The 21,118-nt window shown below is 39.8% G+C and overlaps 2 protein-coding genes, 1 long non-coding RNA gene and 1 other non-coding gene across 4 annotated transcripts in view; all 4 read right to left on the reverse strand.

The window, feature by feature from the left end:
* LOC138945443 (uncharacterized) overlaps positions 1–21,118 on the reverse strand; it is an 83,121-nt gene that overhangs the window by 1,563 nt on the left and 60,440 nt on the right. The gene's annotated exons all lie outside the window — the stretch shown is intronic.
* On the reverse strand, positions 226–12,542 carry LOC138945440 (galactoside alpha-(1,2)-fucosyltransferase 2-like). The gene is made up of 2 exons (XM_070316868.1): positions 12,443–12,542; positions 226–9,452 (listed from the first exon to the last, which is right to left on the reverse strand). The coding sequence occupies exons 1-2, from the start codon at positions 12,469–12,471 to the stop codon at positions 8,390–8,392; spliced, it is 1,092 nt and encodes a 363-aa protein (XP_070172969.1). The 5' UTR covers positions 12,472–12,542; the 3' UTR covers positions 226–8,389.
* The window catches only part of LOC138945439 (H/ACA ribonucleoprotein complex subunit DKC1-like), a 31,109-nt gene continuing 23,253 nt past the window's right edge, over positions 13,263–21,118 (reverse strand). The window contains exons 12-14 of the mRNA XM_070316867.1: positions 18,549–18,615; positions 17,234–17,377; positions 13,263–15,550 (exon numbers count right to left, since the gene is read on the reverse strand). Of these exons, the coding sequence (XP_070172968.1) occupies positions 15,488–15,550; positions 17,234–17,377; positions 18,549–18,615 (274 nt within the window). The 3' untranslated portion in view covers positions 13,263–15,487. The remainder of the gene's footprint in view (positions 15,551–17,233; positions 17,378–18,548; positions 18,616–21,118) is intronic.
* Positions 20,580–20,777, reverse strand: LOC138946453 (small nucleolar RNA SNORA74). The gene has a single exon (XR_011449317.1). It is a non-coding gene; the product is annotated as a small nucleolar RNA SNORA74 (small nucleolar RNA).

Raw genomic sequence — 21,118 nt, forward strand, 5'->3', positions numbered from 1 at the left:
CAGTTTAAAGTTTAGTTTAGTTTAATGAGGCATCACAACTGGCAAGAATACCACACACATTAAATTTCATAATGCAGAAATTAAAATAGGCAAAATTACATTATTTAGATGTGAACAAGTGGTCAGTTATTTGTTGTGCCTAGTTTACTATTTAATATGATATACTATTACATCCATACACAACCAAGCTCATTAACAATATAATCAGTCTGAGGAAGACATTACTCCACATCACAACTTTTATTCCACACAAACTCCAACCACATCTCATATTGACAGGAAAAAGGCAGACAGAAAATGTACACAAAACAATGCCACAAAAACTAAGTACTGCAAAAACTCAGTACTGCACGTACATATGTCAGGCCTGATCTACAATGACTTAATCCAGGCACATTTTGATTTTTCAGAACAAAAAATAAAAGCACAAATCTAGATAACAGTCAAACTTTTATTTCAATTGCACGCTCAGTATGTACAAATCTACAATCAAACACAAATGCATCCATGGATAAAAAGCCAATTAATCAAGTCAAAGATTTCATCCACAATTGTAATGATTCATTCAAGCTCTATCATGTTGCAAGGAAGGATTTACACAGCATTGCTCAAAGCACTTAAAAAACATTTCGTTGTTACAAATGTATTGTACTGTTCAGAAGTCATCACAGTGTTAATTTTCAGGCATGGGATACAGACATTTCGAAGGACAGTGCCACTGCTCTACTGAAACTGCTTATAAGTTGTAAGGTATTCATTCAGCATCTTTTCCACCCACAGCTCCAAACATTTCATCTGTCACCCCCCCCCCCCCCCCCCCCTTAATACCCAGCTTTCTACACAACAGAAAAGTTCACACTGCAAAGATGCATGTTGTTGATACAAAATGAAAAATAAGTATTAATTGACACTGAGTTAACTCCCAGGTACGGATATATCCGTACTAACCCATATGGCTCTATCCTGACCAGGTACGGATATATCCGCTCAGACTGTTAGCTCCGGGAACAGACTACTTCCAATTTAGTAGGGGGGCGACTATCCTCAACCCGGCGGGTCCCCAGGTGGCGGATAGGGGAACGGCCCCCAGATATGGGGGCCAGCTGCGAATATAGAATAAGCAGTCCTGGACCAACTATAGCGGTGTCTCTACCAGAACGGGGTGGGTTGGCAGATGGCACTGACTACCCTATAAATGCCCTACGTGTCCGATGACAATTACACCATGCGGGTAAGAGCCGCATTAAAAGCTCTAGCCCCGGGGTGGGACCCCTGGTAAGAAATCCCCCATGTGTTCCTAGGGTTAGGTTTTTGAGCCAGGAACTAAGGGCGGGGTAACCCCGAAAGAAACCTAAGGGCTGAAGTCGGAGGATCTGGGCCAACAGGCGCACCTTAACCAACCACAGATCCACGCAAAAACGCAAAATGAAATGTCGACAGTCCGAAATGCACGCGATGGTGCTCGCCCTGTGAAGTTGATTTTTTTTCGCTCTGCAGTCCGGACTGACGATCTAACAGCGAACGACAAGAAGAAGACTGTTAGCTTCAGTCGTTTCCTGTAACGTCCACCTAACGCCTGCATTCCAGGTGTTGATATAGAGTTACTAAACAGTTACTACAATTCTGAATGACCTGCTGCAGCACAGCTGGTCTCGGCTTTCTTTCTTTCTTTCTTTATTTGGTGTTTAACTTCGTTTTCAACCACGAAGGTTATATCGCGACGGGGAAAGGGGGGAGATGGGATAGAGCCACTTGTCAATTGTTTCTTGTTCACAAAAGCACTAATCAAAAATTTGCTCCAGGGGCTTGCAACGTAGTACAATGTATTACCTTACTGGGAGAATGCAAGTTTCCAGTACAAAGGACTTAACATTTCTTACATACTGCTTGACTAACATCTTTACAAAAATTGACTATATTCTATACAAGAAACACTTAACAAGGGTAAAAAGAGAAACAGAATCCGTTAGTCGCCTCTTACGACATGCTGGGGAGCATCGGTTAAGTTCTTCCCCCTAAAAAAACATGGTCAACATAGGTGGGGTAGAAAGTGAGTCATAAATGCTTTGAGATCACAAGCTAGGTGATGAAACTTCGTAAACAAATTGTTTGTTCTCCATATCAGGTAAGTGAGAATAAAACAACAATAAAAGGATTCAAACCGAGAAAAAAACATTTTTTGTTCAAACACATTTCAACATATCAATAGAACACAATGTTCACTGTGAAAAATACATATACATGTATAAAAACAACAACATTGGAACACAATTTTTTTTACAGACTAACAAAATATCTATAAACAAAATATTTAAAAAAAAAGGAGTATCATGAACACTAAAGTTGAATGCACAGCAGTATAACTGGTATGAAAGGCCCCCACCCTTGAGACTAAAAATGTACTCCTTCTTCTTTGTTCATGGGCTAAAACTTATACACGTTCACTCATGTTTTTGCATGAGTGGATTTGTACGTGTATGACCGTTTTAACCCCGCCATTCAGGCAGCCATACGCCGATTCCAGGGGAAGTATGCTGCGTATTTTCGTGTTTCTATAACCCACCGAACCCTGACATGGATTACAGGATCTTTTCCGTGCGCACTTGGTCTTGTGCTTGCGTGTACACACGAAGGGAGATAAGCAGGCATGGGAATTGAAAATTGTAAAAAAGGCTGAACATTTATAACTGAAGACGCGAAGCGTCAAGTCGACGGCGCGAAGCGCCTAGCCTTACTAGAGGGGTCCGAGGGCATGCCCCCCCGGAAAAAAATTTCTCCAAAGAACCCAGATGGTACAATCTGATGTCATCTGAGCTCCAAGTTTTCCATTACATTCTGTTTTTAGAATCAGAGTTTTTAGTACCAATTTTTGCTTTTTTGAAGAAAAAAAATATATGGGTCATTCCATAAAGCTGTGTACCAAAAGTGTGATATGCATCATGGAAATTGAAAGTGTCTGAATAGGTTGTTATTACGGTTTATGTGAAAGATATAGACATATGTCACGTTGCCATGCTAAACAAAAGATAAGTTTAATCTTTTTGGATACGAGGGGTGGTCGGAAAGTTGTGTAACATCGCACATGTTTAACGTAACATGGGATCTAAACACACAAGACAGATAAAGCCATTGTATATAGTAACAAGCTTTTCTTGCTTCACATTTAGAGCGTATTCCGAACAAAATTCAGTCAGGGGAAACAGCTATAGGTAACAAAAACGTATTTTTTGGTTGTGTCAAACAACAAACAAACATCGTCTGTGTGAAGTAACAAACAAATCCACTCGTGTGAGTCAATAAATAACATTGAGTCAACATGTAGCTTCAAGATGTACACTGAATGCCCAGAATCAGGTTATCATAGAGACAAGTAAGGCTAGGTTAGCCGAAACCCGAAGGTTGAGACGGTGAGCGCGTCTCCGCGAATACCGTTTTGCCTAATATGTGTGCAAATTGTTAAAGCAAACATGACATATCTATATCTATTTTATTCGGAAACTGATCAAAAATGCAAAAAAATCATGTTTGGATTTGTCATTACAGTTTTCTTAGTTGGGAAGAAATTCAGCCTCAGAAATTATTTGCCCAAAATTCATACAAATTTAGTGTTAAGGCGAAGTGTGGCACTAAAATTAAACTTGGAGAATACATGGAATATCCTAGTGTTCTTGGTAGTCATTGAAGTGACTTATAACAATCAATGAAAAATGTGCAAATATTAATGGACACAGATCAGCGTTGCTATGGAAACAGCCGCCATATTGGATTTCTAGGAAACGGTTTTACAGCAACATCATACATCAGAAATGCATGATATTTGGCATAAAAATACACATGACTTTTATCTACAATCACATATCTATTTCGCAACAGCATTTAATCTGATTTTCTTCGATTTATCGTTTTCGGAAAGAAAATATAGTCGAGTGTGTTCCAATGTTGATGAAAAGTTAACAGTTTTTTCCCTTAACTCTTACAACTTGAACAGGACTAGACTACAAAGAATAGCCTAAGACTTGACAAAGAGACACCGAGCACGTCTATCACAAAATAAAACATTGAAATGTCGAACTTTAAAAAAAATATTAACTTTAAGAGCGAAGAGTCGCAAAAGGTTGCCTACGTAACATTCGTCCCTCGTTGGTAACGACTCATAAAACGCCCCACGCCTGCTGCGTTCCAAAAATATATGGATTTTTTTTTGTGGAGAAACCTTTCAGCGATGCTGAAGAACATCACATGCGAAAGAAACACCAAGTTTGATGCGTTGATAAGTGACAAATATCATTTTTAACGATCCAGCGTAACCAGAACAAATAGAAACGAAGCTCAGTGGCGACACGCGAAAGGCAAAATCACATTCAAATCGGATCAAATGTACACGGCGCACATTCTAACACGTTCATTTCACATCAGTTGTGCCTAATAATACACACAGTCGCATATTCGTGCGTGCAGAAGTTATAGACATGTTCACGTAGTTCGCGGTTGGTTTTAGAAACCAAATGTTACGTAGGCAACCGGTTTTTTTTAACGATCCAAATGCACACTGTAAACATGTGTAGGGGAAAACAGCTAAGTGCATATGTAACACTAGCACAAAACACAACGAAGATGTATATCGGGGAGTTCTTGGTCGCATTTCATTAGCAGCCACACGGATACTTAAAATCAAGATTTAAGCATGTCACACAAAAACCGCCATTTTTGACGTCATTTTCAGTGTTTGCTTTCATACAAAACACTAACCAACTGAACGATTTTCTTGATTATATTATCGTTATCTCTTTGGTTAATTTGCAGTCTGTTGATATCCTTATATCATTCGAGAAGCAAGAAAAACATTCCGAAATTTTACTCTAAAGTCATGACCCTCTTGTGGTACACAGCCTTGTGGAAGGACCCATATACATGTATTATATGGTTTAAATTTGTTAAAAAAATTGATCTGTTGAGACAAACAGGAAAATGTAACTTGTAACACAATCTGTGCAATCTGGTTTACTTTCAAACATAAAAGTTCAAGTAACTGAGGCGGGCGGTAGCAGTGCGTGAACAAAGTACAGAAAGTTCTCGCGGACTTTTGGACAAAGGCAAAAGTAACCGGTGCTTTTTTTGTGTGCCTCCCCCCTTTATTTTTTCGGCGGACACTTTTGCTTTTTCGGCGGGAAAAAAAAAATCGGCGGACAATTCCCATGCCTGATAAGGCACTAGCAGGTCTGCACATAAGTTGACCTGGGAGACCGGAAAAATCTCCACCCTTAACCCACCAGGCAGCAGCGGCCGGGATTTGAACTCATGACCGTCCGATTAGGACGCCGATGTTTTAATCACTAGGCCACTGCGCCTGTCTAAAATGCCCTTCATTTCAGGACGTGGCCTGTTATGACAGGTAGAGTATCATGCTTAAGGTTTATAAATGTGTGCAAACTCCTTGTGAAAACAGTTCAGCTCACCATCTCAGGCCTGGCCAAGCTTTTACATAGGTTATCCAATAACGGGGCTTGTTTGTTTGTTTATTTGTTGCTTAACGTCCAGCCGACTACGCAGAGCCATATCAGGACGAGGAAGGGGGGGATGAAGGGGGCCACTTGTCAAGCGATTCCTGTTTACAAATGCACTAACCCATTACTTGTGTCCCAGCAGGCTTTAGTAAAACTAAATTAATACCTACTGGAAGATTACCAGTTTCCAGTATGTTAAAATAGGCTTAACCTATCTACTGCTGGACTTACATCAGAACACTAACAGATTAAACTATACATGAATCGCGAGACAAGCGGCAAGAGAAGAGATTTTTGGAAAAAATACAGGTGAATGAGCAAGAAGGCAGAAAAAAGAAAAGAATTCATGAAGAAAAGGAGAGCATGACAGGAAAGAGGAACCAAAAATCTACCTAACAGCAAACTAGAAAGCTCCTGCGGTTCCAAAAACAGGAGGGGCCTTTAATTTCATAACCGCAGTGCCCCACTGCGGGAAATATCGGGGCTAACACCAAACAAAAGTAAAAAACCTGAAAGGCCAGGCCGGGTCCACGACGGCAGGGGCAAAGAACAGCCTCTCCTGGTGCCAAAAATGTATGTTCATAAATAATAAAATACAGTAATACGGATTTTTCCTCTACATGTATCAACCATCCAAACGAAACAAAACTACATGTATTATTTTTTAAAGTTTTACTTTAAAAAACCCGGATTTTCCGGTTTTAACAGTTTTCAAAAACCGGATTTCCGGCGAGAACCAGAAAGGTGTTAGCCCTGCGATAAGAGTCCAAACCCCATCTTGTCACTGTCAGTAGCTCGACGGGATATTTTCACGTGAGCTTTCTTTCTTTCTTTCTTTATTTGGTGTTTAACGTCGTTTTCAACCGTTCAAGGTATTATCGCGACGGGGAAAGGGGGGAGATGGGATAGAGCCACTTGTCAATTGTTTCTTGTTCACAAAAGCACTAATCAAAAAATTGCTCCAGGGGCTTGCAACGTAGTACAATATATGACCTCACTGGGAGAATGCAAGTTTCCAGTACAAAGGACTTCACATTTCTTACATACTGCTTGACTAAAATCTTAACAAACATTGACTATATTCTATACAAGAAACACTTGAGGGTAAAAGGAGAAACAGAACCCGTCAGTCGCCTCTTACGACATGCTGGGGAGCATCGGGTAGCATCTTCCCCCTAACCCGCGGGGGGTTTTCACGTGAGCTGCCTCTGTCCCAAGACCACAACTGCGATAAAACTGATCAATAATAAATTAAACTAAAAATATGTAAAGATGTATACAGCTAGCTTTCTCTCACTTTCTCTCTCTCATGGAATGTTGTCACCAGTAATTATCAGCACTGCGTCAAGCATCAACTTGGCAATTAATGCATGGAAGACCTGCTTTCTACTTCTACATGTCATGACTGATCATAAACTGTCACACACCCACACAGTAAATTGTGCATTCAGTAGAGTACGGTTGGATTCCGATACCCAACTGAACTACATCAATACTTTCACCCAATACAGATTGTAAATTTAGTGGATTATTGTTGGTATCACTATCAGACATATTAATCATACTATCAGAAACTCACCCACACAGCTTGTACTGCACTTAGTAGTTGATCATTATCATACGTACTGCTTGCGTCAGACATAATGTTAAATCAGACCATTAAAACGTTCCCCCGTACAATTTATACATTTAGTTGAGAATTCTGCTGGATTCAAATACACCTGTCGGCCTACTCTTGATGTCATGCAAACTGAAACACGTGTATATAAACTAAATGTTGATACTGTACTTTATGTATCAAAATCTCACCCACGCAGTATGTACATTTTGTACAGAATACATGATGCACTGTTTGTGTCAGACTCACAACTAAGTCATTCCATCAAAAACTTTCACCCTCACAATTTAAACAAAAATTCTGCTAGATCCAAACACACACCCAAACTACTAATTATCAAAAACTGTCATGCACCCACGTAGTTAATTTCTACATTTAGTAGAGTACTGCTTGTGTCAGACACACAACAAAATCATACCAACAATGACATCCCCATTCCAAGCCCACAACAATGAAATCCAACAAGGAAATGAATAGAACAATTGCAGTCAGTATTGAAACTTGAAAGTCAATATTACTTTTGGTTTTAAATTGGACACTGCTTTACTTTCTCAAAATACAATCTCAAAGTATAGAACAAAACTCTATGACACAGTGAAAAGGCAGTAAAAAATGGAAACCACCATCTCCTTCATACTTGCATTTTTCGATGGTTAGTTACGAGCTTGTGCGCACACAGGCATACAGTCAATAACTTAAATGATATGAACAACTATCTAGAGAATATTTTAAGTCCTTCAATCATAAGCAATGTACTGTATGAATAAAAGCATTCACTGGACTGGATATATTCATAAAATATACTGCCTGATTGAAAAGATAAAACTACAGCTGATGAGAACAGTAGGACTCTTATACATCATCTGCAGTTACACTTCGACTACAATCTTCAGTTTCAAACATTCACCCCACAATTCTCACACATTTAGTATAAATTTACATTATGTACAGTGTTTACATGTTCTACCACAATTGCTCAGCCATTATCCTTTCACTCAGTTTCAGTTTCAGAATCCAAAGCACGACCACCCCAAGATTCACACTGGTGACACACACTACCAGACTTGTTCAAGATTGAGTCAGTGATTTATATAGTGTTCCCCCTCACACCTACCCACCCCACCCCAAACCCCAAATTTCCATCCCATCTTCAATTTGCTTCCGTCTACGTCTCAGTCAGCACACGCACATGAGCAACAATTAAAGTACACGTATTTCTTTGTTCTATCAGACATCCACATCACGTTTTGTTTTTGTTCAGCTAACGTTACATTGGTATCCAATTAGGCGGGTAATAGTCTTCTCGCACGGTAGTGTTCCCGATGATGGTGTTGGGTTCTGGAAAACCGTGGTAATAAATCACCTCCCCTCTAATGAGATACCCCGCCCACCATGAAAATGACCCCGAGGTGATAACCACGTGATCACTGTTAGCTAATATGGCTAAGTCCACCGCTCCGTCCGTGTTGGTGGAGTAGTGAATATCCGGACCTTGATCTAAATTATCCATAGCCCAGAAAATATCATTGGTGCAGATGATAAAAAGCACGTTCTTATACTTGCGGCGGAAATAGTTCATCGCTTTGTAGTAGTACGGTATGGGAGCGGCAGTGAAGCCTTTAATTCTCTGTCGAACAAAATCGCCGCGGCGGACATGGATGCTGATTAAAACCGAGTCGTGTTTGTTGAGCGAGTCGCGGACCCCCTGAATGTAGTCTGAAGCCTTGCGCTGGATGGGTTTGTGGAACACAAAATGCTTGTCGAGAAGCTCGTCGCGCACGTTCAGATAGTACTTCCACGACTGGTGGTACCCCTTGATGAACGCGTCGCGGTGAGGAACCAGGTGTTCCGTCTTGTTGTCATACTCCCCGGGTCGCTTGTCCGGGTAGCTGATCGGGTTGCGCAGCAGCGTGTTGCTGCCCTGAGGGGTGGGCAGGTCGAAGACGTCTAGCAGGTCGATGTTGGGGGGGATGATGGGGGTCATGTTGTTGCGCTTGGCGACGCCAATCAGCGTGGAGTACTGGAACATGTGGTTCCCCATGCGGCCGTACCACGTCACCATGATGCGAGGTTTGCGCGGGTCGATGCGGTCGACCACATCTTCAAAACGGATCTTCGGTCGCTGGACGGAAGGGTCCATTCCGTAGAGAACGGGTGTGTAGCCTGAGACGTAGATCAAACCGACAAACAGAGCCGTCAGTAGGAGAGCGATGTAACATCGCTTTTGTCGTCGGATGCGCATGTTGATGCAGGAGGCGTAGCTGTCTCTCTTTACATTTTCTGACGATCTGCTGCTGGTGTGATTGCCCGAGACTGTTATGCGATGGGCGCTGGAAAACAATTTGAAATCTGTTATTTCTGAAATTTAGAAGTCGATATTAATTATTATATCAAATGGTAACTAACTTACTAATTAGAATGTCTAAATCTACAGCCAAAAGTCGTCTTAAAACACCACTCCCTCTTGTAATTGTGTTGTACTAGATGGAGGTACAACTTAGTCACTGCGCTTGCGTACAGTGTGTGTGTGTGTGTGTGTGTGTGTGTGTGTGTGTGTGTGTGTGTGTGTGTGTGTGTGTGTGTGTGTGTGTGTGTGTGTGTGTGTGAATAAAAATGAATGCATGTGTACATCACTACATGTGTAACTTTCAGACAAGCTTTTGAATCTTGTTTTATCTGGTACCTATTCATCTCTGGTACAGCATACACTTTATTGATGTTCTCTCGGAGCCTTAAGTTAAAACTCTTTAGTAATCATCTTAAAAGCTATAAGAGACACCGAATGGACATGATATTTATATCTGGTAGTGGTACCAGGTAGTAATTACTTGTTCAGGACATAATACTAGTGACAAACTGAATAAGTGAAGTTATAACTTCAGTTCTGTTTTGTTCTACTTCTACTATTTTTCAATTTAAACAAGAACTTAAAGGCCGAGGTCCAACAGGCCAGAATACCCATGGGTATAGGCGGAGCCTATTTTCAGTGACCGACAGGTCTCAAGTTACCGAGTCCGGTGGATGCAGCAGCCAAGGCATTCCGCTTGATTAAACAAGCCAACAACAGCAGACTGCATACAGCTCGCCTTGGTGTGTGTGCCTTTCTTGTGAACCTCAGTCTGTAAAGTCCCGTTATGTGTGTGTGTGTGTGTGTGTGTGTGTGTGTGTGTGTGTGTGTGTGTGTGTGTGTAAGCGTGCATGTGGTATTCACATTTTTTTCTGACGATTATTTGGAAGCATTATTAGTTGCAATAATTTATTCACACTAGCAATAAATCCTCTGAATGCAGATTACACGCACACATATACACACACTTGTGCAATACAACTGAGCACATGGTGAAAAAGTTATGCAGTGCCATGCACTAACGCAACTGGTCAACCTGGCTTCGTGTTGTAGACTGAAGAGTAGAAATACCCTCTCTCTTGGTGCAGAACCTGAGTGGAAACTCGCACCAACAATCGGATGCCAAGAACTTGAGGGACCATCTACAGAGTTAAAATGTGTCGCTGCTTTCTGTACATGCATGTTTGAATGTTTCACCCAAGACATTGGCGCCACTATGTAGCTCTGTGTCTTGGTTTTACAGTTCCCAAGGTATCAAGGTCGGTACCGTTTTCAAGACGAGTACCAGCTTTTGGAACAGTGGAACCCTTGTTACACAAACCGACTGCATTCTCTAAAGAAAATATATTGACCATTGTCTTTGCCATAATAAGCCAAATGTAAAGCCTGTGAATCTAACAAGTTGAAACTGACTTGTTAGACACCCTTATTTTGAACAAAAGATATAGTTTGCGGTTGTTAATTACGCATGTGACCGTTGGCTTCAGGTTGACCAGTAAATCCAGATACATAACGGCACTGTGAGCGTGCATTTCGCTCCCCGAGCCCACATGTTTGGTTTTGTCTAAGACTAACTAGGTTACCACAATTTGCGGGAAGAGGAGAAATTTGGTGGGAAAACTTGCATTTAGTCAGTCATGGCATGGTCTCGCGTCGTGTCCGGAGGAGAACAGCTTTGTGACTAATAAATGTTTAATTAGATAGCAGAGCATCACTATTGCTGGATGTTGATGAATATGATATCTGTGACAGACAGGGATTACGACATTTGCTGCAGAGTCGCCTGAAGAATGGTGTTTTAGTGTGTGAAAAAGTGAAGAAAGTGTCTTTCATGAGTCATGAGTGCCTGGTTCCAACGTGCATGACTGTGATACGCGGTGTTCTACCGGAAACATCAAGCAACGCGTATACAATTATTTTCTCTGGAAAAGTCTGCCATAAATTCAAGACATTGGTACCTAACTCACGATCGTATTCATCCACCAAATAACTTCAGCTTCCCTTTTCAGCCCAAGAAGAAAACTTTTTTTTCGGTTGAATATGTTTCACTTAAAAAAAAAAAAGTAATAAATACCAAACTAACATTCGTAAAGTGCAGACTATCTTTGAAACGATTTATTAATTACAGAACGATTATTGAAAGTGTTTCACTCTCAGGCAGATTAGCCAGTGGTGTCATGTAGCATCCATGGCGGCTGCAATAGCGCGGAGTGACCGGAACTTTGGGGTCAGGCAACATCTGGTAAACGTTATGTGGCGGGTGTGTGTTGCCGAAAAGGAATGAGCGGTGCGTGGACATTATCTTTCTCGTGTCTTTAGCTCCGCCCAGTCCACCACGACTGACAGCCGTTTGATTTTGAATTCAAATTTGGCGAGTGAATTTTTTTTCTGAAAGTACGTTATCCAGGGGTTATTATAAACACTTTTTGGGGTGCATGTGTGGTGTACACCTTCAAATGCTTGCTTGACAAACATGGTGCTTTTGAGTTTGGTATAGACAGAGTATTTTTGAAAATAATATTTCAAGTGAGAGCTCGTTTCCTGAAAAGGGCTGGACATTAAACTGAAGACTGAAGTGCCACGCGCCGCTCTGCTTTTATACCCGACCCTCGGCCTTTAATGAAAGAACTCAGACTCAAACGAAGGGAGTGCCAATTGTCGTTGTGCTTAATCCCTCATTCAATACTTGCTTTGTGTGCTCAGCATAGGATGATAGGGCAGAATCTGACAAACACAATCATGAATCTTATTTGAGCATTAAAATCCTGGCCTGCATGATATCAGACTGCCGTGCGGATTGTCACTGGCCATTGATGACCAAAGTATGCAACGTCTTGCGTGTTTCTGAAGACGAACACGCACCCTAACAGTAACAAATCACAGTGATTGTGATCTAAATTCCGCTTTTGACGACTCACAAATCGCAGCTAAGTGGTATCATTGTTTGTACATGATGAAGAGGAAGATGTTTACCTTGTGAGGGATCTGACAGCAGTCAGCATTGGCAGTGATTTGTTGTTCGATGTTCTGTTACAGTGTTTCCCGGTGGAACACTACTTCCTGTCGACACAAGGGAGGCCACCCTCCCCTCCTCGCGGAGTGTTACAAGTGTAGATTATGTGTTGTGTGCTCGTGATCATGTGTTTGGGCGAGGGTGCGTTCTTTTTTTATTTGTGTGTGTGTGTGTGTGTGTTTTTGTTGCATACTCAGCCCAAAGTCCTGCCAGTTCACTCACACACACACACAGACATTCAATTTGCTAATCCAAATTCTGCCTAAAAAGTAATGTTGGAACAGTCACAAAAGTATATAAATATAAATATTTTGTGTTTTAAAGAAAAATGTGCTAAAAAATAAAAATAATAAAATATCACGCTTTGCTATACCGGCTGTTACTTTGGGTAACCACAAAGAGCAAGTAATGAATCATGTACTTCTGTATATATATGCATTGCTATGTCCAAACGCTAACCAGCTTAACTTTCAAGCTCAGCCCAATAGAATGGTTGTGCACAAGAAATTTGCAGCGAGAAGCAGTTATATTATTCATTCCCTGTAAAGTCTGATCCTGTGTGTCGAGTTTCAATCTCTACAAGGCCAGCAGACTGACCGTAATCTATTGCTTTTGGTTGCTTATTGTAGCTGCTTATAGTTCTGGTTCTTTCTACTTTTGTTGTTGTGTTGTCTTTTTTGTTTTGATTTGTTTTTTATGGGGGTGTCTTTCTCTCCAGGCAGCTACATTTGTTTGTTGTTCACACAAGCACATGCAAAATTATGGCTATCACAAATCTGATTCTAAAATGTTATACAAATTTTATTTTCATGAAATAAAACACATCAGCTTGTCCTTTAGTGCCAGGCAAGCACATACAAGTACATCATGATAAGCTTGTGTATAACTATCCACAGAAAAGAGTCCTGATGAAAGCCGTTCTCTCATCTGCCAGCAACATTGTTTCATTCACTCACAAAAAGAAAATACAATTTCCACAAGCCTAAGTTTACCACAGCTCTCGTAAAAACTGAGCGATAATGCAAAAACACTGGGGGGGGGGGGGGGGGGGGGGAATCAGATTTCTGGATTTTCTGCACCAAGCAAAAATCACAAAATCGTATTAAAAAAAAATCCAAAATGGATACGTGTATGCCTTATGAAAAAATGAACTGAAATAATGAATGCCGATTTGTCTTAAATGCGATGATTTGGTCTGGAAGATGAATAATGAAAAATGTATTCTATATTTCAAAAACTGAGACAGCATTAAAACAATGCCTTTAAGGCAAACGTAATTCAGCCCACGTTGATTGGTCTATTTTCTCGTATTTTTTTAACGCTGTAATTAAGTGTGATATCATGCAGAGATTCATCAGACCATCCCGACTTTCGGCGCCAGGAACAGATCAATGAACAGTGATCGTGCTAGAAGTTTTGTAACTTGGTGAAGGCTAGAAGTATACATCCCACACAAAACTGTCACTGGGTCATGGCAACTAGCAAATGGACATATATCAGTGGCTTTCTTTATTACTAAGAAATGTCAAATGTGATTCAAAACCAGTACTGACTGCTCAATGATATTTCCAATTTAAAAAAAAAAAATTGTGGAAAATTTCCAGTTAACGTCTATGCTGCTGATCAGCCAATTTTTTCCTTTGCATATATACTAGAAAACCGTTTTCATGAGCAGTGAAAGCTTGGAGTCACTGGACATACCTTGTGCCTTAGTAATTTGAGCTTTTTATAATACTTAGTGCAATTTCAACCTAAATAATACGCTTCTTTAACAGCTAATCCACCATAAAATGAACAAAATGAGTCTACGTGAATCAATGATAAATGTACATGTTAGTTCTTCCTTCATCATTGTATTGATGCAGTAAAATGTCACACACTAAAATCCTCTTCTTGTATCCAAGTCCCACAAGAACTCATTCATTATAAAATGAAAATCCATGTTTACATTCACACCCGACATTGGAGCTTGTTGGTGACAAAGCCACACATACACTCACACTCATTTACAGATTCAACAATCTTCTCCATCAATAAAATCTGATGCAATAACGCAACAGGGAGGATAAAAAAAAAGAAAAATGTATTTACACACAGGGTTATGTAACTTGTTACTCAGCATACCTGCTCAAGGCAGATTTTCACTCAGTGCTAACGAGTAGCACTACCAGTACAAGTAGTACTAATGGGTAGCACTACCAGTACAGTACAGTAGTACTTCTACTGCAAAACATTACTAAGGCAAGAGCAACAAGTATTCAACACACAATACCCCCGTTCATATACTCTGTCTCCCAATCTCTCTCCTGTCTGAACACATAATTTCATCAAACATTTGACAGTGAAAACCATGATAATGCCATTCATAAACAGCTTCAAAGTCTATCAATTCTCAACACTTTTGGCTTTGTCAAAATGCAAAAACACGACTTGCTTTTTTTAACACAACAATTTTGTCTTCCATGATTATTTACAATGAATGAACTGAGTGAGAGTTTAGCTTAACCCTTATAGTTATGTATTGCCTTTCACGTTAGTGCTGGCCCATAATACCTAAGAAAGCTTTCAATACTATTTACTTCAGTCACAGACACAGACTTTTTTTTAATCTGACACATCGTTCCGACTCTTGGGTCGTTATGACATTGAAGTTTTCAGACAGAACAATGTTTATGAAGCCAGGACATTTGGACCTTTACATAATTTCAATCCCGGTCCGATTGATCTTTCTGCATGTACTACAAAAGTACTTCTGGCCATTATGCCTAAGTCAATATCAAGAACACTGTCTCAAAATAGAAAAAAAAAAAAGGATCTCTGGCTTTTCTTCTTGCACTAAAACTCTTGCTTTCAACAAAATGCACTCTGCCATTTGCACTTCAACCCACACCCAAGCAGTTCACACTAGAGTTTCTCTCCTTCAACCGGACACCATCTTTTGAAGCAACAAAGTCGTGGAACACAAGAGAGAATCACTGCTAAACACAGGTTCTTGAAATACAGTCTCAGTCGCTGTCTTCTGACTTGGATTTCTTCTTCTTTTTCTTCTTCTTTTCAGACGTTGACTCCTGAAACACATACCACAGTTGACATCAATGTCAAGATAAAAGCAAGCAAACTGAGGCAGGCCACATCAAGTCATATTTCAATGCATATATCTTTTTTAGAATTTAAGAGTGTGTGTGTGGGGGGGGGGGGGGGGGGTAGAGTGGAACTCCCCTTCAAGACCTACAACAATCTGAGAAAATCATGTCTTAAAAAGGAGGGAGTCTCACGATAGTAAATTTAGGCCAAATAAAAAAAAAAGTCTGTTTACGGTATCCCAACCGACCCTATTTTTTTGCGCGACCCTAGACTTTTTTATTAGGCATTTGGGGGAGGGGAAAAAAAAAGTCTGTTTTTTTGGCAAAATAATTCAAAAATATGGTTTTTTTGAAAAAAAAAAAAAAAATAAATAAAAAATCCCGACCTACCGACCCTATTTTTTCCCCCTATGTTACCGTAAACAGACTTTTTTCTTTTTTTGGCCTTACAGAGGTTATGAACAGAAAGTCTACAAAAACAGGGTCTTGAAACAGAGGAAGTCCTAAAGGGGGGTTCCACTGTATCTTCAACGATACCCGGAGCACTTCTAATCAAGTACTAGAAAATTAAGTATGGACAGATCTGGGATAAACTGCCTCAGAATTGCCGATACCCAATGACAATAGAAGTAGAAAATCCTTTTAACAGAAAAAGGTGGTTTTAAACTTTTCCGCCATCAGCTATAAGTTTTTATAACTACAACAACATATGAACAACAATCAAGAGTGTTTCACATACACAGATTCTAGAAACTCTATCAACTTTAATTCTTGGCACACAATACCCCTCAATCCAACAACAGTATGTGTAGCCTCATATGAAAAGTTTAACAATTTTTTACTACTATGAGCTATCAGAGCTACACATGAATGAAGAAATCCAACCGAGCTCAGATGTGAAACAATTTCTGTTCTGCAAAGCGATCCTTTGAGCTCAAATATTCTTCTTCGCTCATGCCTTGAAACTCCCTCATACACTCGTGCTTTTTGTACGAGTGGGTTTTTACATGCATGACCATTAATTTTTTACCCCACCATTTTGGCAGCCAAACGCCGATTTCAGAGGAGAGCTTAAATCTAAATCAATTTCTGTTCTGTAAAACTGTTACACGACACTTGAGATTAACGAAATTCTCAAATGTCGTATAGTTGTGTTCTTTTATTCTACGTGGCCCGTCTTCACAGCAGCAGACAAAAACTCGTCAAATTGAGTTCAAGGATGTATTTAACATTCCATACATACAACTGCACATAGTAGCAGAACTCAAAGTAGAAGCCCCTCAACATACAAATCGCGCTGGCCTATATAGTAAATACTCAATCTCGAGATAATTCCAGACCGAACATGATAGAACTAAAATTAGATGAACTGTCCACGGACTAGAATAGTGACATTCTCTGTGACGTACATCAAAAGTGCCGACGCACTTAATTCGAGCGAACGCCACGAACCCACGACTCAAAACAACGTGGTAATCAACTTGTTTTGACAGGACTAGAAAGTTCACCTACATTCTCGTCCAAACATAAATATTGTGTTTACAAAATATAATATCCGTACTTTCCCACAAAGTACAAATAAGTCAACTACATGCAACACACAAAACTGAACCAAAGTTCAGCAACGGCAGCGTTTCCTAACAAAAACACAAAAAAGTGTATTCTCACATCCAAATTTTCCTCTTCCTTCTTGTCTTTCTTCTTCTTTTTCTTCTTCTTCTTCTCTCCATTGGTGTCCCCAGCAGGCGTAGGAGTAGCTACGCTTGTGTTAGCCGACTCATCACTGTCGTCACTGCTGGCTGCTCGCTTTCTCTGCACAACACAAAGAACGTGGTCCCAATTAGGCCTAAAAAAAAAAATAGGTGTGGTTACGGTAACCCGACCTACCCTAGCTTTTTTTTTGTTTTGAAAACCCGGAAAACCGGAATTTCCGGCTTCAGACTTTTTCAAAAACCGGAAATCCGGCAAAAGCCGGAAGAGTAACACCCATGTATACGACTTGTTTTTAAAACATGCTCGACCTCAAACTAAAGCATTTACATGTCATATTTTTGTTGATCTGGTATTTGTCCTTGATTGTTGAGACACACATGAGTTTCTGGCTTGTAACTTGTGTGTTTTACATGTTCTGTTTGGATAAAATGTTCTCTTTTGTGATGGGGGTTTCCATTCATGATTGAATCACTGTGCTCAATGAATGAATGTTGTTAAAACACACTTGTCTTGTGCCTTTACTATCAAGTAGTGTTTTTGTGCATTCTGGTTAAAAATTTGTGAGGGGTGTAAATCACTAAATGTGTGTCTGGTTGGAAGTGTACTGTCTTTGTACAATGTAGGTGATTCTTGGTACAATAAATTTACATTTAAACATGCTTTGCATTTCAAAATTACAGTGCCGTTCAGTGCTGAGAAAAGTGTGTTTTTCTTATGTGTGAAATAAGGCTGATTTCTTGTTTTTGTGTGTGTATGTGAGCATGTATTTAGTTCTTGTGGTGATTAATCTAACGACTTCTGCAATTTTGCACGTTGTCTTATGCTTTTTGGTGCAAACTTATGGTTTTGTTAGCAAAATCTTATGGTGAGAGCCCACAAGAGCTTGACAGGTTATGATGTCTGCTCACAAAGCTATGAAAAACTATGGACAAAATTATCAAAATTTGTCATAACTGGTAAGTGGGATCTCTGTACAGAAGTCATAGAGTACCAAATGATTCTACACTCGGGTGGGAACATAAAACATTGCCATTCTGAATTACTTCTGATTTTAAACTTCCAAAAAATGTTCTGTTCAATTCTAATTACTTCTGATGAATTAATAAGTTCCGGAAATGTTCTGTTCAGCACAAGTTCTGAAATTTCAAAGCCTTGCTAAAATTTCCCATATTTTTCCAACATGTGAACACGAAAAACAACTTCTAACTTGTCAAAAAAGTTCACATCTCGAAACTTGGAAGCCTGCACAAAATGTCAAAAGAGCCGCTACCTTTGCAGGTTTGGTCGGTGACGTGGTGTCCGCTGCCTTGGTTTGGCTTTTCTGACTGCTGTCCACACTGCAAGCATAGAAACAAACAGTGAGTAAGACAAAGAAGATAGGTGCACATTTCTTATCTTCTCAAACTTGTTTCTACTCGCCATCACAAACAACAGTGAAAAATATAATAATTTAATACCAAGTACAAAAAGTTTGTATGAGAACAATTACAGAAGGGTACTTTTTTCCTTTTTATATTTAGTCAAGTTTTGACTAAATATTTTAACATCGAGGGGGAATCGAAACGAGGGTCGTGGTGTATGTGCGTGTGTGTGTGTGTGTGTGTGTGTGTGTGTGTGTAGAGCGATTCAGACTAAACTACTGGACCGATCTTTATGAAATTTGACATGAGAGTTCCTGGGTATGAAATCCCCGAACGTTTTTTTCATTTTTTTGATAAATGTCTTTGATGACGTCATATCCGGCTTTTCGTGAAAGTTGAGGCGGCACTGGTATTGCATTTCAGCTTGGTGGCTTAAAAATTAATTAATGACTTTGGTCATTAAAAATCTGAAAATTGTAAAAAAAAATAAAAATTTATAAAACGATCCAAATTTACGTTTATCTTATTCTCCATCATTTGCTGATTCCAAAAACATATAAATATGTTATATTCGGATTAAAAACAAGCTCTGAAAATTAAATATATAAAAATTATTATCAAAATTAAATTGTCCAAATCAATTTAAAAACACTTTCATCTTCTTCCTTGTCGGTTCCTGATTCCAAAAACATATAGATATATGTTTGGATTAAAAACACGCTCAGAAAGTTAAAACAAAGAGAGGTACAGAAAAGCGTGCTATCCTTCTTAGCGCAACTACTACCCCGCTCTTCTTGTCAATTTCACTGCCTTTGCCATGAGCGGTGGACTGACGATGCTACGAGTATACGGTCTTGCTGAAAAATGGCATTGCGTTCAGTTTCATTCTGTGAGTTCGACAGCTACTTGACTAAATATTGTATTTTCGCCTTACGCGACTTGTTTTTTTTTCAATGAAGGAACTTCCAAATGCTGCTGCTGCTTTACTATATCTGTCAATGTGCTTGCTAATTGCAAATTCTCGCTCTTGGGTGAAACATCCTCTCTTCCAAGCCAACCAGTCAAATCAAATTATTACATTAAAAAAAAAACAAGAAGAGCAAACGCTCGATCGAGTCACTTTCGCAGTTCTGAATATTATATGAGGCATCAGATGGACAGGAAGAAATTGCTATTCACAACACAATACAGATGTAAATAATTTGATGTAAAGAATAATCCTATAAAGTTTGAATCAAATCCGATGAATAGTTTCAGAGATATGATATTTTAATTTTTTTCCTTCAAGACATACCTGTGACCTTGAAAAAGGTCAAAGGTCACCAAAGCAGACGTCAAAGTGTAGAGGTCACTGGGAGTCACGTTCACATAAAATTTGAGCCCGGTCACTTTTATAGTTTCCGAGAAAAGCCCAACGTTAAGTTGTGTGTTGCCGAACAGAAAAGGCTAGTTATCTCCCTTGTTTTTCTGATAACGTTCGTAAAAGGCTACAGATGTAAATACTTTGATGTAAAGAATAATCCTACAAAGTTTCAATCACATCCGATGAACTTTGTCAAAGATATAAAATGTCTAATTTTTCCTTTGACGCTGACCTGTGACCTTGAAAAAGGTCAAAGGTCAACGAAACCATCGTTAAAGTGTAGAGGTCATTGGAGGTCACGACTAAACAAAATATGAGCCCGATCGCTTTGATAGTTTCCGAGAAAAGTCCAACGTTAAGGTGGTGTCTACGGACGGCCGGCCGGCCGGACAGACTAACACTGACCGATTACATAGTCACTTTTTCTCAAGTGACTCAAAAATGTAAATCGTAAAAAAAGATACCAACTACATGTAGTTACCAGTGTGTGCGAGTATGGCCAGTTACTGGTACATTCCAATTATTATTGTCATATATATACTGGGAATTTTCAGATAACATGACCTGTGTGTATGTGTATGTCTGCACCATTGACTATGACCACTGACACAGGAAAGTCGGTGGCCAACTCTCAGGTGCAGTACAGGGTAGATCCACCCAGCCAACACTACACCAAAACGGTGAGCGTCAGCAAGCAGCTACCCCCATTCTCTCTACCACAAGTGTAACACCGCAGCTGACAGGGAAACATCACTGCAGTTGACTGACCTGTGGCCCCATGTATTAAGATTCTTTCTTTCTTTATTTGGTGTTTAACGTCGTTTTCAACCACGAAGGTTATATCGCGACGGCATTATTCATGTTTTACTTTAAACGCAATCATTGTTATTTATAGATCACAGGCACTTGATGTAAGTAGGTCACACACGTGTAAATGTTGTGCCCAGTCCTTGTTTTTGTTTCTGTTATTATTTTAGTTAGCAGGTCTAGTTGAGCACGTATTAAGTATCATGTACCCACTACTAGTCATTGTGCATTTTAGTTAATGGACTGATGATGTCATTTGTATGGAGTCGACGCACGTGCGAGGATATGTATGTGTGGGAGGGGGGGGGG

This window comes from Littorina saxatilis, linkage group LG13 (assembly GCF_037325665.1).
Source record: "Littorina saxatilis isolate snail1 linkage group LG13, US_GU_Lsax_2.0, whole genome shotgun sequence".
NCBI classification, from domain to species: Eukaryota; Metazoa; Mollusca; class Gastropoda; order Littorinimorpha; family Littorinidae; genus Littorina; species Littorina saxatilis.